General features: G+C 40.1%; 1 protein-coding gene across 6 annotated transcripts in view; it reads right to left on the bottom strand.

Moving 5' to 3' along the window:
• znf536 (zinc finger protein 536) overlaps positions 1 to 13,477 on the bottom strand; it is a 508,286-nt gene that overhangs the window by 145,650 nt on the left and 349,159 nt on the right. For 5 of the 6 annotated variants that reach the window (XM_063066964.1, XM_063066962.1, XM_063066968.1 and 2 more), the window contains exon 5: positions 11,831 to 11,983. The exons of the other annotated variant lie outside the window; for it this stretch is intronic. In XM_063066964.1, coding sequence (XP_062923034.1) covers positions 11,831 to 11,983 — 153 coding nt within the window. The remainder of the gene's footprint in view (positions 1 to 11,830; positions 11,984 to 13,477) is intronic. 6 annotated transcript variants of the gene reach the window in all.

Here is a 13,477-nt window from a genome sequence, read left to right as displayed (position 1 = left end):
ACCTTCATATTCCATCTTTTCCTTCTTTTTGAGTTTTTTTAGTTGTCTTCTGTTGGTTTTTAAAAGCTTCCCAATCCTCTAACTTCCCACAAAGTTTTGCTTTATTACATGCACACTCTTTGGCTTTTATGTTGGCTTTGACTTCTCTTGTCAGCCACGATTGCAAAATCCTGCCTTGAGAATACTTCTTCTTCTTCTTTGGGGTGCATCTATCCTGTGTCTTCCAAATCGTTCCCAAACAATCCAGCCATTGCTGCTCTGACATTATACCTGCTGGTGTCCCCGTACAATGAATTTGGCCAGTTCCTGTCTTATGCCTCTGTAATTCTCTTTACACCACTATAATACTGATACATCTGGCTTTAGCTTCTCCTTCTCAAATTGCAGGGTGAATTCTACCATATTATGATCTCTTTCCCTGAGGGTTCCTTTACTTAAGCTACCTGATCAGTTCCAGTTCATTGGACAATACCCAATCTAGAATATCTGATCCCCTCATGGGCTCACCCATGAACTGCTCTAAAAAGCCATCTCATAGGCATTCTACAAATTCCCCCTTTTGGGACCCAGTACCAATCAGATTTTCCCTATCCACCTGCATGTTGAAATCCCCCATGACTATTGTAACTTTGGCCTTTTGACATGCATTTTCTATCTCCCATTTTAATCTGTAGGGCACATCTTTGCTGCTGTTTGGAGGCCTGTATACAACTCGCATCAGGATCTTTTTATCATTGCAGTTTCCTAGCTCTACCCATAAGGATTCTACACCTTCCAATCCTATATCACCTCTTTCTAATGACTTGATTTCATTTTTTACCAACAGAGCTCCCCCAGCCCCTTTAACTACTTGCCTGTCCTTTTGATAGAGTGTGTATCCTTGGACATTAAGCTCCCGGCCATTATCTTTCAGCCATGATTCAGTGATACCCACAATGTCATACATGTCAATCTGTAACTGTGCTACAAGTTCATCTACTTTATTCCATATGCTGTGTGCATTCAAATATAACACCTTCACTCCTGCATCTATCACCCTTTTTGATTTTCTTCCCCTTTTACATTGCCATTCATCCCTTTGATGACAATTTTACCCTATCATCAGCCTGTCCTTGCCAGCTCCACCCACTACACTAATCTCACTACACACTGCCTCTTTGTAAACCAACTCTAGTTCCCATCCCCCTGCCAAATTAGTTTAATCCTCCAGTAAAGCGCTAGCAAATCTGCCTGCAAGTATATTGCTCTCCTTCGGATTCAAGTGTAACCCGCTTCTTTTGTACATGTCATACCTTCCCCAGAAGAGATCCTAATGATCTAGGAATCTGAAACCCTGACCCCTGCACCAGTACCTCAGCCACACATTCATTTGCTAAATGCTCGGATTCTTAACCAACACCAGTGCATGACACAGGCAGCAATCCAGAGGTTACTACCCTGGAGGTCCTGCTTTTTAGCTTTCTATCTAGCCCACTAAAATCTCTCTTCAGGACCTCCTCATCTTTCCTACCTATGTCATTAGTACCAATATGTACCAGGAGTTCTGGCTGCTCACCTTCCCCTTTTAGAGTCCCATGGACCCGATCCAAGATGTCCCTGACTCGGGCATTTAGGAGGAAACTTATTATCCAGGTGTCTCTATCACATCCACAAGATCTCATCTCTATTCCTCTCACTATGGAATCTCCTATCACTACTACAGTTCTCTTCATTTCTCTTCTCTTCTGAGCCGTGGCACCTAGACAGTGTCAGAGACCAGGTTGCTGTGGCTCCCCCCCAGTAGGCCGTCCCTCCGAACAGTATCTAAAAGGGGATACTTACTATTATTGAGGGAAATGGTCACAAAGGTACTCTATATTGGCTGCCCATTTCCCTTTCTTCTCCTGACAGTAACCTAGTTACATGTCTCCTGCAACCTAGGGGTGACTACTTCCCTGTAGCTTCTACCTATCACTTCCCCAGTCTCCTGCATGAGTCAAAGGTCATCAAGATGCAGTTCCAGTTCCTTAACACAGTCTCTGAGGAGCCGCACTCAGTGCACCTGGTGCAGATGTGGTTATCCAGGACACTGGAGACCTCCCAGAATTCCCTCATCTCACACCAAGAACACAAATGGTGTTGAACGGCAATAGTGTGGTACAGGTAGCTTGATTCCCATACTCTAATCACACTGTGATGCATTTCCTGTGAATTAGTGTATGGTGTTCAAAGGGCTAAAGATCAGAATCTGCCCTTTCAAATGGTTTTCACCTCATTTCTCTGGGCCACAGCCCAATCGAGGTATTACTGGCCCACTTTATGTCCCTTCAGGCAGAGAGTCAGGTTTTGCCTGAGTTGTAATGAAGTCATAACTTGCCCCTTTATTATTTGCTGTGCTTGGTATTAGACTTAAGAAACAGGTGACTGGCCATGGCCATTAATCCATAATGAAAATGGCAGAAGCAAACCAAACAAAAAACAAGTGTTGACAGTGTAGTGTGGAGTATCTAAAATATGGATTTATACCAGCACTAAGCAATCAATGTGTCTGTTGTGTAAAAAAAAGCATTTTTGTTTAAAATGAGGCAATGAACTGAATAAGGCTCCTTGAACGTTTGAAGAAAATACACTCTGATAGAGCAAACTTGACTTATTTTCAGTCACTTCATGAAAACTTTCAGAAATAGAAAACACTTTAAAACATGTTTCCCAGCACTTCCCCACAAGTGGTTTGTGCACTTCATACAGCATTTCATTGCTCATTGCTAAATCTGGAAAGCCACATACAATTGGAGAAACACTGATTCTGCCAGCAGTAAGAGAGGTTCTGAGTACAGCTTGCATAAGTCTCCAGATCAAATAATTAAAGTGATTGTGCTCAGTGGTAACTCTTTTAAAAGACAAATAGATGAAATGTCTAAGACTGTGGAAGACATATTGTGCAACATACTTAGGACAACAGAATTTGCTCCGCAGTTGGATGAGTCAACTTTGCAAGATGACAAATCTTTGTATGTTTGCTTCATAAAAGGTGAAATCATGGTTCAAGAGTTGTTATTTGCAGGGGAAAAGAAACATAAGAAACGGGAGTCAATATTTCTGGCTGTTGAGCAATTTTTCAAAGAAAATGACTTTCCGTTCATCAACATTATTGCTTATGCCACAGACAGGGCACCATCAATGACAAGACGCCACCATGGGGTTCTCATTTTCTTGAAAAAGCTGTACCTAACTTATTTGCCCTTCACTTTGTTATTTACAGACATCATCTTGTCGTAATAAAGCCCAAGTGACTGGCAGCACAAATCATTAAAAACTGGTAAATTAAATCAAGTCCCATCTTCTCAATTCTTGACTATTTTGAGAGCTTTGTATTGAGAATTACGGACAGTTTGAACATTTGCTGTTGCACACAGAAGTCAGCTGGCTTTCAGAAGGAAAGTGTCTGAGATGATCTTATGCACTTTTTGATACTGATAAAATTCTTCAAAGACTGAAATTCGTCATTCAGTAATTAACTCAAGAATATTAGGCATAGCATTGTTTATTGTCAGAATTATTCACAAAATGAAATCGGTCTCCAATTACAAGGAAATTATGTGAATCTCATCAAAGTCAAATCGGTCATCTCCACATTTCTGTCCAAGTTAACCTTATTAAGTACAACTTGGCTGTTGCGATCTTTTTCAACTTCTAAGCCTCTCTGAGTTGGAAGAGAAAGACAGAATACCAGATGATGTTCTTCAAGTATACTGTGCTCACCTGTGTGAGCTGCATAAAGACATATCAAGATTTCAGGTTCTTCTCAATCAATATTCCAGTTTGGGTAACAAGCCCATTCCTGAACAGTTGCAATGAGGAATTAACAGGAAGGATTAAGGAAGAACTGACCTTGCTACAAATTGACTTTGAGCTGAAGCCTGGGTTCAAAAAAATTATATCAAGAAAGATATCTCTGAATGCTATCCTGCACTGTGGAAAAAGGTCAAAATGTTCTCTTTTGCCTTTCCAACATCATATTTAGTGGAGTACAGTTTCAGTGCCGTCACCCAACTTTTTCAAAGCAACGAAATAGACTACACTTTACTGAACGTGGAGATCTGGGACTTCTTCTGAGTGACATACAACCTGATGTTGAGAAGCTGATATCACTGCACGAGCCCAACCATCTCATTGAAAGGGGAAAAAGCAATGAAGTTGTAAATAATTGAACTACTAAGGTATACACTAAAGCTGTTGAATTGCACAGTGGGCAGCACTTTTGCTATTCCTGTAGCATTTGACTGTTTTTATGAGGATGAGTTGCTAGCTTGATGTTCAACCCAACACGAATGGAAGGCATGTAAGGAGCCCGCCTGTCATGGTCTGGTCCATTGATTACTCATTTCCCTTTAATTTCCTTTTCCCCGTGTTCCACTGGGCTCCTTGATTAGGGCAGCTGATCCTCATTCGATCCGGCAGCATAAAACTCCAGCTTACATCTACTCGCTGCTGGTCCATCACCGTAGCCAGAGTGGCAATGAATGTTCCGAGCCACCAAGAATAAGAGACCGTCTTCCAAGCCGCCAAGAGTAAGAGACCGTCTTCATGAGCTTCTCCGCCTCAAGATTCATATTGTCTGTTGTTGTTTGTTTTTGTCCTCTTGTGTCCAGCTGAGTGTTGCCAGCCGTTTTGCTACTGCTCCGAGCCGGGATGCGAGTGGTCTGTCGTTGTTTGTTTTTGTCCTCTCGTGTCCAGCTGAGTGTTGCCAGCCATTTTGCTACTGCTCCGAGCCGGGATGCGAGTGGTCTGTCATTGTTTTGTTTTGAAGGCTCCGAGTCCCAGTCCAAGTCAAGTTCCGAGTCCAAGTCATGTCCAAATCCGTCTCTGTGTCAAGTCTCCGTGCCTGTGTCCTGCACTTGGGTCGGCTCCCAAACACCCCATTGCAACACCGCTGGATTCAATGTCTGGTACTGATGCCTTTTCACCAGTGGTCACCTTAGCTAAGGAGCTAGTAACCCAAAAACATTTGGGAATCACAGTTCTAAACTGTAGTGAACAGAAGCTTAGACTGCTTAATCTCTCCTTTGATGACAGGTTTGCCAATCATGGAACTGCACGGATGAATCTTACTCCTACCAGAGTAAGCATATCCTTTTTAAATACATTATGTCCGGTCTCAACAAGATGCTATTTTATGGTAAGATACCTTAACATGTGTACTGAAGTTCACTTGCAATCAAGAGCAAATACCATTTGGGACAGTAATTGTTAGCTGCAACTACGTGGACGGTGCCAAGACCCTTAATAAGGACTGGGGTCTCAACCCAAAACATCAACTGTTTATTCCTTTCCATAGATGCTGCCTGACCTGTTAAGTTCCTCCAGCATTTTGTATGTGTTACTCTGGATTTCCAGCTTCTGCAGAATCTCTCAAGTTTATGATTGGCCACATTAAATTGCCCTTAGTTAAGTTGTAGGATCTAGACTGAATTCATGGGAGTGGAGGGAGAAAATGGTATGGGGAAAGTTAGTGGGAAATAGGATTGCTCTCTGAGTGGTATAAGAGTGATGCTCTGAAAGGCCTCCCCCAATTTTGGAAGGGAACTTCACTTTCCATCAAAGAGGACAGTAGTTTCACATTCTATTTATACTGCCACATTCCAACCTGATTCTGGCTGTGGAGGGTGATGTCTGATGTTCAGGAAAACCTATGGGAATCTTGGCATGCATCACTTAACAAAGAAATGGGACCTCTGCTCATTATCTTAATCCAAGGTTCAGAAAAGTAACCTTCCCTCAGGACTGTACTGGAATATCTAAATCATGCAGAAAAATTTTCTGTACAGCCTGACGCCAAAACCTGATCCAGAGATTTTCATCTGAACTGAGTCATCAAGATGGCCATGGGCCAAGACTGCAAGAGTGATCAGCTACTAGTAGCTCAAGTTAGTAAAGATTTGTATGAAAATAATAAAGAGGTACTTTGGTATAGTGGGTTATGACAATGGAAACATTAAAGCATGGAGTTAACTCAGGGTTTCAATACTAGATCCTTCTCCAGGATCTGAAGCAATTTTCTTGATCAGCCATTCTGGAGGAACTCCATTTTGATGAATTTCCTTTGTCTATTATACTGTCTCTTCTTTCTGTTGACTTGGGCATGAAAAGTTCTGTGGAGCATTCTGTGTGGTGGTGAGAGAATATGGGAGGGGAGGCTGATATTTAAGAAAACTGAATGAATGAATTATGCATGATGAATATTATTTCTTCTCTGTTGCTGAATAATTACCAAGAAAGTGTTTTTAAACAACTATGTCCATAGGAAGATTCTATAAGCAGCAAAAGAAATAAATGGCTGGTTAAACTTCTTTGATGGTGTTTTGGAAAGATAATAATAAAATGAAAAGAAATTGTTAATGAGATCCAACAAAATCAGGGAGGTTAGAAAATTAAAATCTTGTTAATTAATCTACTAATGGAGCTAATGTATGAGAGCCCACTTAAGATCAAGTTTGATAAAACTACATTTTTAAAAATTTAACAGCCCGCCATATAAAATTGGTTATTCCTCATATTAATTATGTCTTCCGTTCTATCCTCATGGATGTTTAATGATTACATATCCAATCTTTAACCCTCTTCACAAAGTATTCCTTTCATGGCCACTAACTAATCACTGACCTACAATGCACATGTGCTAATAGGCTGCTTTTGAAAGCCCCAAGTCACTACCTTGCAGCAGACAATCAGCCCCAACTGAACCTTAATCTCCCCAAAATTAATATTAACACATCTCCTCCAATCATTTATTTTTCCCTTTGGCAAATTCAAATTGATTTCTAGTCTGTTCCATGCTACTCAACTAATTCTGGTACTGAGCAGAGAATAAAATAATGACAGAAAAGAGATGGAATATGAGAGAAGTGTGGAAGCAGATGGAGAGGGATTCCATCTCATGTATGAGCACATACACATTGCTCTCACTTTTTCTCAATGCAGTGTGTCAGTTTAGTTCATACTGTGAAGCAGTGGGGGTCCAAGAGGACCTAGATCCTTGATCACATATTTACATTCTTCAGTGTAATTTCTTCTCCTCAGTTTAATAGCCTATTGCTACCAAGTTCCTTTTTATTCTTGTAAATATTGTCAAGTGAATTTTACACTCATAAGGACCTTTTCTAATCATAGATGAACATCGTAAGTAATTCATTCTCCCTGTATTGATCAGATTTTAAATAGATCTATACATGGCTTATGATGCTGAATGATTATTGCCACTTTGTAAAAATGTGTTGGTAAATACCAACACCAGCAAGATGCTGGATATCATTTTCTTAGGTTTTGATTGCATTTTAACATTATATAACTTTCATTCATGAAGCATTATGCAGCACATTTTAGTTATTTGCAAATGTTATTGCAACAAACACAATGTTTTATTTCACTGTATGTGGAAGCCTCCAGAGTAAATGTTATATGACAACATTTCTGCAGACATGCTGGAATTTAATTGAAACCTCAGTATTCTTCTTCAGGGTATATGTAAAGTGTCCTGTTTCCAAGCAGCCATGCCCAGAAGCTTCTAGATTGATTACCAAAGCATTGGGGTCCCATTTTGAGAGACTGGGTTCAGATCCCAGGGTTCATTGCCAATGCTGACAGTTCAAATGGCAATGAACACTGGGATTTGAACTCTGTCTCTCTGAATAGGACCCCAATGCTTTGATAATCAATCTTGCAGTGCTGGGCATGGCTGCTTGGAAACATGATGCTTTGGATATACCCTGAAGTAGAAAACTGTGGTTTCAATTAAACTCCAGCAAGTCCATAGAAGTGTTGCTGACTGCTGTACACTATTTTTTCCTGAAGGCATTTTTCATACGGTTAACTTACAATTTGGTTTAGGTAACATATCTGCTATTAAAAGGATAAAATATTGAGTGCAATCATTTATGAACTAAGTGTACATTACTTAAAAAAATAAGATGGGAACCAATCAAAATTATGTAATAGAAATTACTGCTGATGATATTAAATAATAAGTGTTTAAAGAATTATAGTCCGTAGTCTCTACCTGAAGCTCAAAATTCTTGGCGTTTTGGCTTGTAAAATGACGTAAATACCTCAAGAGGGTGAGCTCTCTACTTACTCTTTAGCAGAGTAGGGGAATTAAGGGTTGTGGGGAAATGGCAGATAAGTGGAGATGAGTCCATGGTCAGATCAGCCATGATCTTATTGAATGGCGGAGCGGGCTCGATGGGCCAGATGGCCTCCTCCTACTCCTATTTCTTATGTTCTTAAGTTCTTATGTACTCTACCTGTTTGCAGTAAGGATGTCAACATGAAGTGGTAGTGATGGTAAGAAATTCACCGTCGGAGATCGGAGGGAAAGGGGGATGGTGATGCAATGAGTGTGTTGGGCAAAATACAGGGACTGACTGGTGTTCAGTGTCGGGGAAAACTCAGTGAGAAGACAGATATTCCCGGGAATGGATAAATGACCGAACATAGAATATTGGAACTTGTCGAAACAAAGTAGGCCATCCCAGCACTTTCCCAATTGGAGCACTATGGCTTTAATTTAAATTTACCATCTGCAATATTCAAAATGTTTAATGCTTGAAAAAAAAAATTGATACCAGCCACATCAGAACACTAATAGAAGGACATCTGGCCCAGTAATAAAAATCAGTCACTCAGTTATCAGCCGCTCAGTTATCATTGTTTGACACGGCTGGGATCCTGCTCCATGAAGAAGAATCCAGCCATTTTCAAAAATAAATAAAAATGAAGTAGGCTGAAGACAGCAATAAGCAGTTCTTAATCTCACCGATCATTCCACTGCAATCTATAGTAGGTGGTGTTTACAGCTAACAGAGTCTAGATTTAAAAACAGATGCAGTCACTCATTACCGCCCCTATGATGCATGCAGTTAAATGACAAACCCTTAGTTGGTATATCTGGTCTCCAAAATGAATTGTTTATTGAAATTTCCACCTGAACACAGGCCGCCTGAATCTATCTCTCCATCCCTTAAAGACACTGAATAGACATTATATGCCATGTGCATGTTTCTTAATGTTACACCTGGGAAAAAAATTACAAGGAATATGTAGCAGACCATTTGGCCTACCTGGTTCACACTAATTTCTGTTTCACACAAGCCTCTTACTGTCTCGCTTTCGATATATATTGCCACTCTTCCATGTTCACTTATCGAACTTGCTCTTAAAAGTGCCACGTTACCAATGCATTTAATTAAAGCTGCTGCTGGTTCCCTTGGCACCATCAACCCTTAGTGCCTCATCCAAGTGACCATTCATCATGTAGGAACCTGAACCGTGAGCAAGAGAGGCTGCCTATTTATCTTTGTGGCAGCACAGCTAATTTTGTCTGGGTCCACACTTGGCACCTACACATGTTCACTTTCAAGAAGCAGTCATAGGCCATTGATGGTGAGGGAGAATGCTAGCTGACACTTCTGTCCACTGTCCTGGGGTTGAGGAGGAAAGTCTTATTTGCTGGCACAATCAGTTAAAGCAGTATATGTTGGAAAGTCGGCACAATAGGTGTTTAGCCACAGCCTATCCAAGTCAAGTGTGCAACATCATACCAGGCCATACACTTCATCATTCAAATAAAGTAACATTAAATTTTTTGGCTGAATACACATCTCTGCCCAAAAAGATAAAATCAAAAATTTCATTCTTCATCCCAGAGGGTTTCTATTCCCTGATATTAAATGTATTGGGCTTGTTTGTCTTGGGCAGTTCTGGAAGCTTTTTCTTTCTTTCCTCTGAAGCTTTTTTCCAGGTTAGCAGAAACTCAAGAATACTTAGCTCCTTCCCAGGAAAACCACCTACCCTCTTAAGTTTTGCTTATATTTGTTCCCAAGCTTTCTTTTCAACCAAAAGTGAATCAGTACGCTCAGAAGTTGTTATGGAGGTGCACCAGTGAAGATAAGGTTCAGAGAGCTAGGGGCTGTGTGATTTACATGAAAGTTATTTTTGGAACTGATGTAGGTTGCAGATCCAGGAGAAAGTTGGGAAGAAGCTGTTTGGGAAAGACATCAGACCAAGCTGGAGTTTTCAGCCCCACCACAAACATTTAGAATTTTAGAATATTTTAATGTTGGTTGCAAGAACGTAGATAACATACAGCATGCAAGGGATGCTTATTACAAGCAGTGGAAAAGTGCATTTAATATAATTGGGTGTCCCCTCAATCGTAACTCTATTGAAAGTCTAGCAAAACTCAGCTGAAACAATGTTTAGGACTATTTCTGCCAACCTCTGCTTTTGAAGAAACTTTGTAATTCATAGAAGCTCCAACTATCCTGCATAGGGTCATTGCCATCAAAGCTGATTGTTGTCAACTATTTCACCAGCTCAGGCTGGGGCTAAGGAAACTTATAGATTAAGGATAAGCTTTGGAAAGGATTGGTCTGAAGTCCAAAAGGAAGGAACAAAGTATATTTAGTGATATGGAACCTCTTTACAGAGAGATAAAGTGGTGGAGCAGTTAGATCATTTTCTACCTATTTAGATAACAGAAAGACCTCACATCCCCATTGAAATTGGTACTCTCTAGTTCAACTGATCACACAGGTATTGAAAAACAAGAATGTGGTGATGTCTGTAGGTACCAGGCTTGTGAGTCTAACTTCCGCTCCAGAGATTTTAGTGCAAAATATGGGCTCGCATACCAAGGCCATACTGAGGATGTACCATCTTTCAAAGAAGGTGTTAAACTCAGATGGACTTAGAAGCTACCATAGCACCATCTAAAGAAAAACGGGTTAGTCTCCTTGAATTTGCAGCCAATATTTGTACCAGCACTACTGAAGCAGCTAACTCATCATTACTGTGGTGTTACTGGTAAAGTTTCATGTTGTACACATTTTAGTTGTTGCCTATCCTGCCTTATATCAGTGACTACACAGCTAAAGAGCAGTTCAGTGCTTATAGAAAACTATGGTACATCCCAAGGCTGCAGCATCTGTAATTAATCAGTCTTCCATAGTGTTACATTTGAACAGATAAAACAAATGTAATCCAAGGGGGATATGGGATAAAAGATGAGGCACGGAGATAACATAGACAGAGGAGTCCTTCAGAACCTATCTGATCGACCTGCATCCCAGCCTTATTTTGTATGTAATATTTTGATCTAACATTATATGGAGCTAAATGTAATTTGAGAAACAGACAGAAGCTGTTCTACAGTACAGATTGATGAGCTAGAGCTGCAGCAGTAAGGCAGTGCCGACCAATATAATTACAAGCCAACTGTTCAAATGGAAAAAAATAAATAGCAACTGTATGCATGTAAAAGACAGTAGCATGTGCCAATATATAAACTTGCATTTTACAGAATAAGATTATGTTTGACTGTTTGTGAAAAGCAGAAATGCATTTCTTGACAACAGGTGTCACAGCCGACCTTGATGTCCAGCTACTCAATTTGCCTAATTTATGGTGATATTGACAGAAAATAATTTCACTTTTTACATAATCACTGCAAGATTCACTAGAATTGAATCTCCAATGAATCAGAATGGGTCTGTGTGATTCTGCTTATCACAGTCATTGGTGTCATGTGTTCCCATATTGCAGGGCTCTATCATGCTTATAATTTTAACTACCAGTGGCAAACAGGATATGAGAGCGTGAGCTGATTTCATCACAGAACAAATCTTTCTTTTTAAACTGATGTTAACTGCAGTAAAATCTATATTAGATTTGGTAGATACTTTGGCTATCTGGCAAACATTTAATGAGAAGCAATGTTCTGCTTCATACAAACAAATATCATAAGAAAACCATTTGGAACTAATCTATGTGGGGAATTTCAGGAGTGCTCACTGACCTGTATGTATTCGCAGATGGACCTTCAGGTGGTGGGAAGTTCTGAACGATTTGCCGCAGTAGGGGCAATCCCGGGTGGCTGATCCATGGGCACGATCCCTCAGTAAAGAAGGCTGTTGTATTCCTGCAGGCCTTCCCAATTCCTCTCCTACATCTACAATGCATACAAATTATCACCATCATTACAACCAATGTCAGAACTTTCTCCACTGATTTTGCTAACACAACATTAAGTCAGTCTTGTCAATAGTGTGTCTCTCTCTTTCATATTGGAAGCTGGCAGAATGCTGACGACTCATGTTTGCTTATTTTTTCACCAAATTCTTAAGATTCTACCATCATCATCTTTTAGCAGCAGATGGCATATTTCATTTAAATGACTAATAGAAAAAATGGAAACAGCTGCATCAGCAGCATGCCTGATTCTGTGCATTATTTTGGCTTAATGCAGAACTGCACAAGGAAGCTGTGGAGGGTACTGCTCACAACAAAGGCTAGAAGTAAAGCAACAGTTGCTTAATGCTTGAAAGGGAGCAATACTAAATGCTCACCTCACCAAAACATTTCCCTGCTTGCATGGATTATGATTCCTCAGAAGTGAAGTGTCTGAAGATAAATTAATTGAAAGGTATCAAGTATTAAAACAAAGTGATCAGGAGGTGTAGATTAGTCTCTATAGAACACAAGAAGAAGCATAACAATTGCTCAGAAATTGGAAAAGAATACCTGGACCACCAAGATTTTCTCCCCTTGAACTACTGCTTAATCGATCCAGTTGCACTTCAAGCACAAGAAACTGATTCTAATAATTCACACAGAAAGCTATTTTAAAAAGGATTTGCCTGTGTCAGGAATACATTTTCTCTGCACTAATGTGTGTTTTAAATGTCCTATTCATTCCTTCATTTCAGTTTACATCTTTCATCACCACTAACCAGATTTATCTCAAATTAATATTCTGGGTTCACCTGTATTAATAATTTATAAACCATTTGTGATATAACTTCCATGGTCTCATTTACAGTGTTCCTAGCAAGCTGACTTCAGCTGCTAAATATGGTTGCAAAGCAAGCAATTCTTGAGTGCCACAGGCACTAAATTAGTTCTATTATAGCTTATAACTGTGGAGTGAGGGGTGCTGATGCCATATGGATGGTCAAGTGCGGAGTTAACGCTGCAACTACACCAGAAGTGCAACTTCTGCGAGCTTTTCATCAGCCATGTCACTTTGGAGCTCATCTAGACAGCTAATATTCTCCTTTAAATCAGTTCCCCAAACATGCATTTAACAGCTGAAAAGGAACTTGCACTAATTCTTTTTAAAAAAGATCAGCAACTACTTTCATGTCACTGCTGGTAGATTTCTATATATTTACCCATGATTCTCAAAGGTTCCTCTTCACCTTCAGAGCCTATGCCAGTAGGAGGTCTAGCAACAGATGTTGAAATATTTCAACACCCACCAGTTGTTCCCAGATGTGACTGTATTCGTTGGCAAGTAGGTGAAGGAGAGAACGAGTATAGGATATGTGGAGCAAGGACGAGCTGTTGGAAGAAGGAGAATCTTTGTCTGCAGTGTTTGGGGATTTTTGGCCTGCTGGAACTTCACAAATGATTAGCTTGGGAAACCTGAGAGGATGCAATTGTG

The sequence above is a fragment of the Mobula hypostoma genome, chromosome 14, assembly GCF_963921235.1.
Source record: "Mobula hypostoma chromosome 14, sMobHyp1.1, whole genome shotgun sequence".
In the NCBI taxonomy this organism is placed as follows: domain Eukaryota; kingdom Metazoa; phylum Chordata; class Chondrichthyes; order Myliobatiformes; family Myliobatidae; genus Mobula; species Mobula hypostoma.
This window is presented reverse-complemented; position numbering and strand designations above follow the sequence as displayed.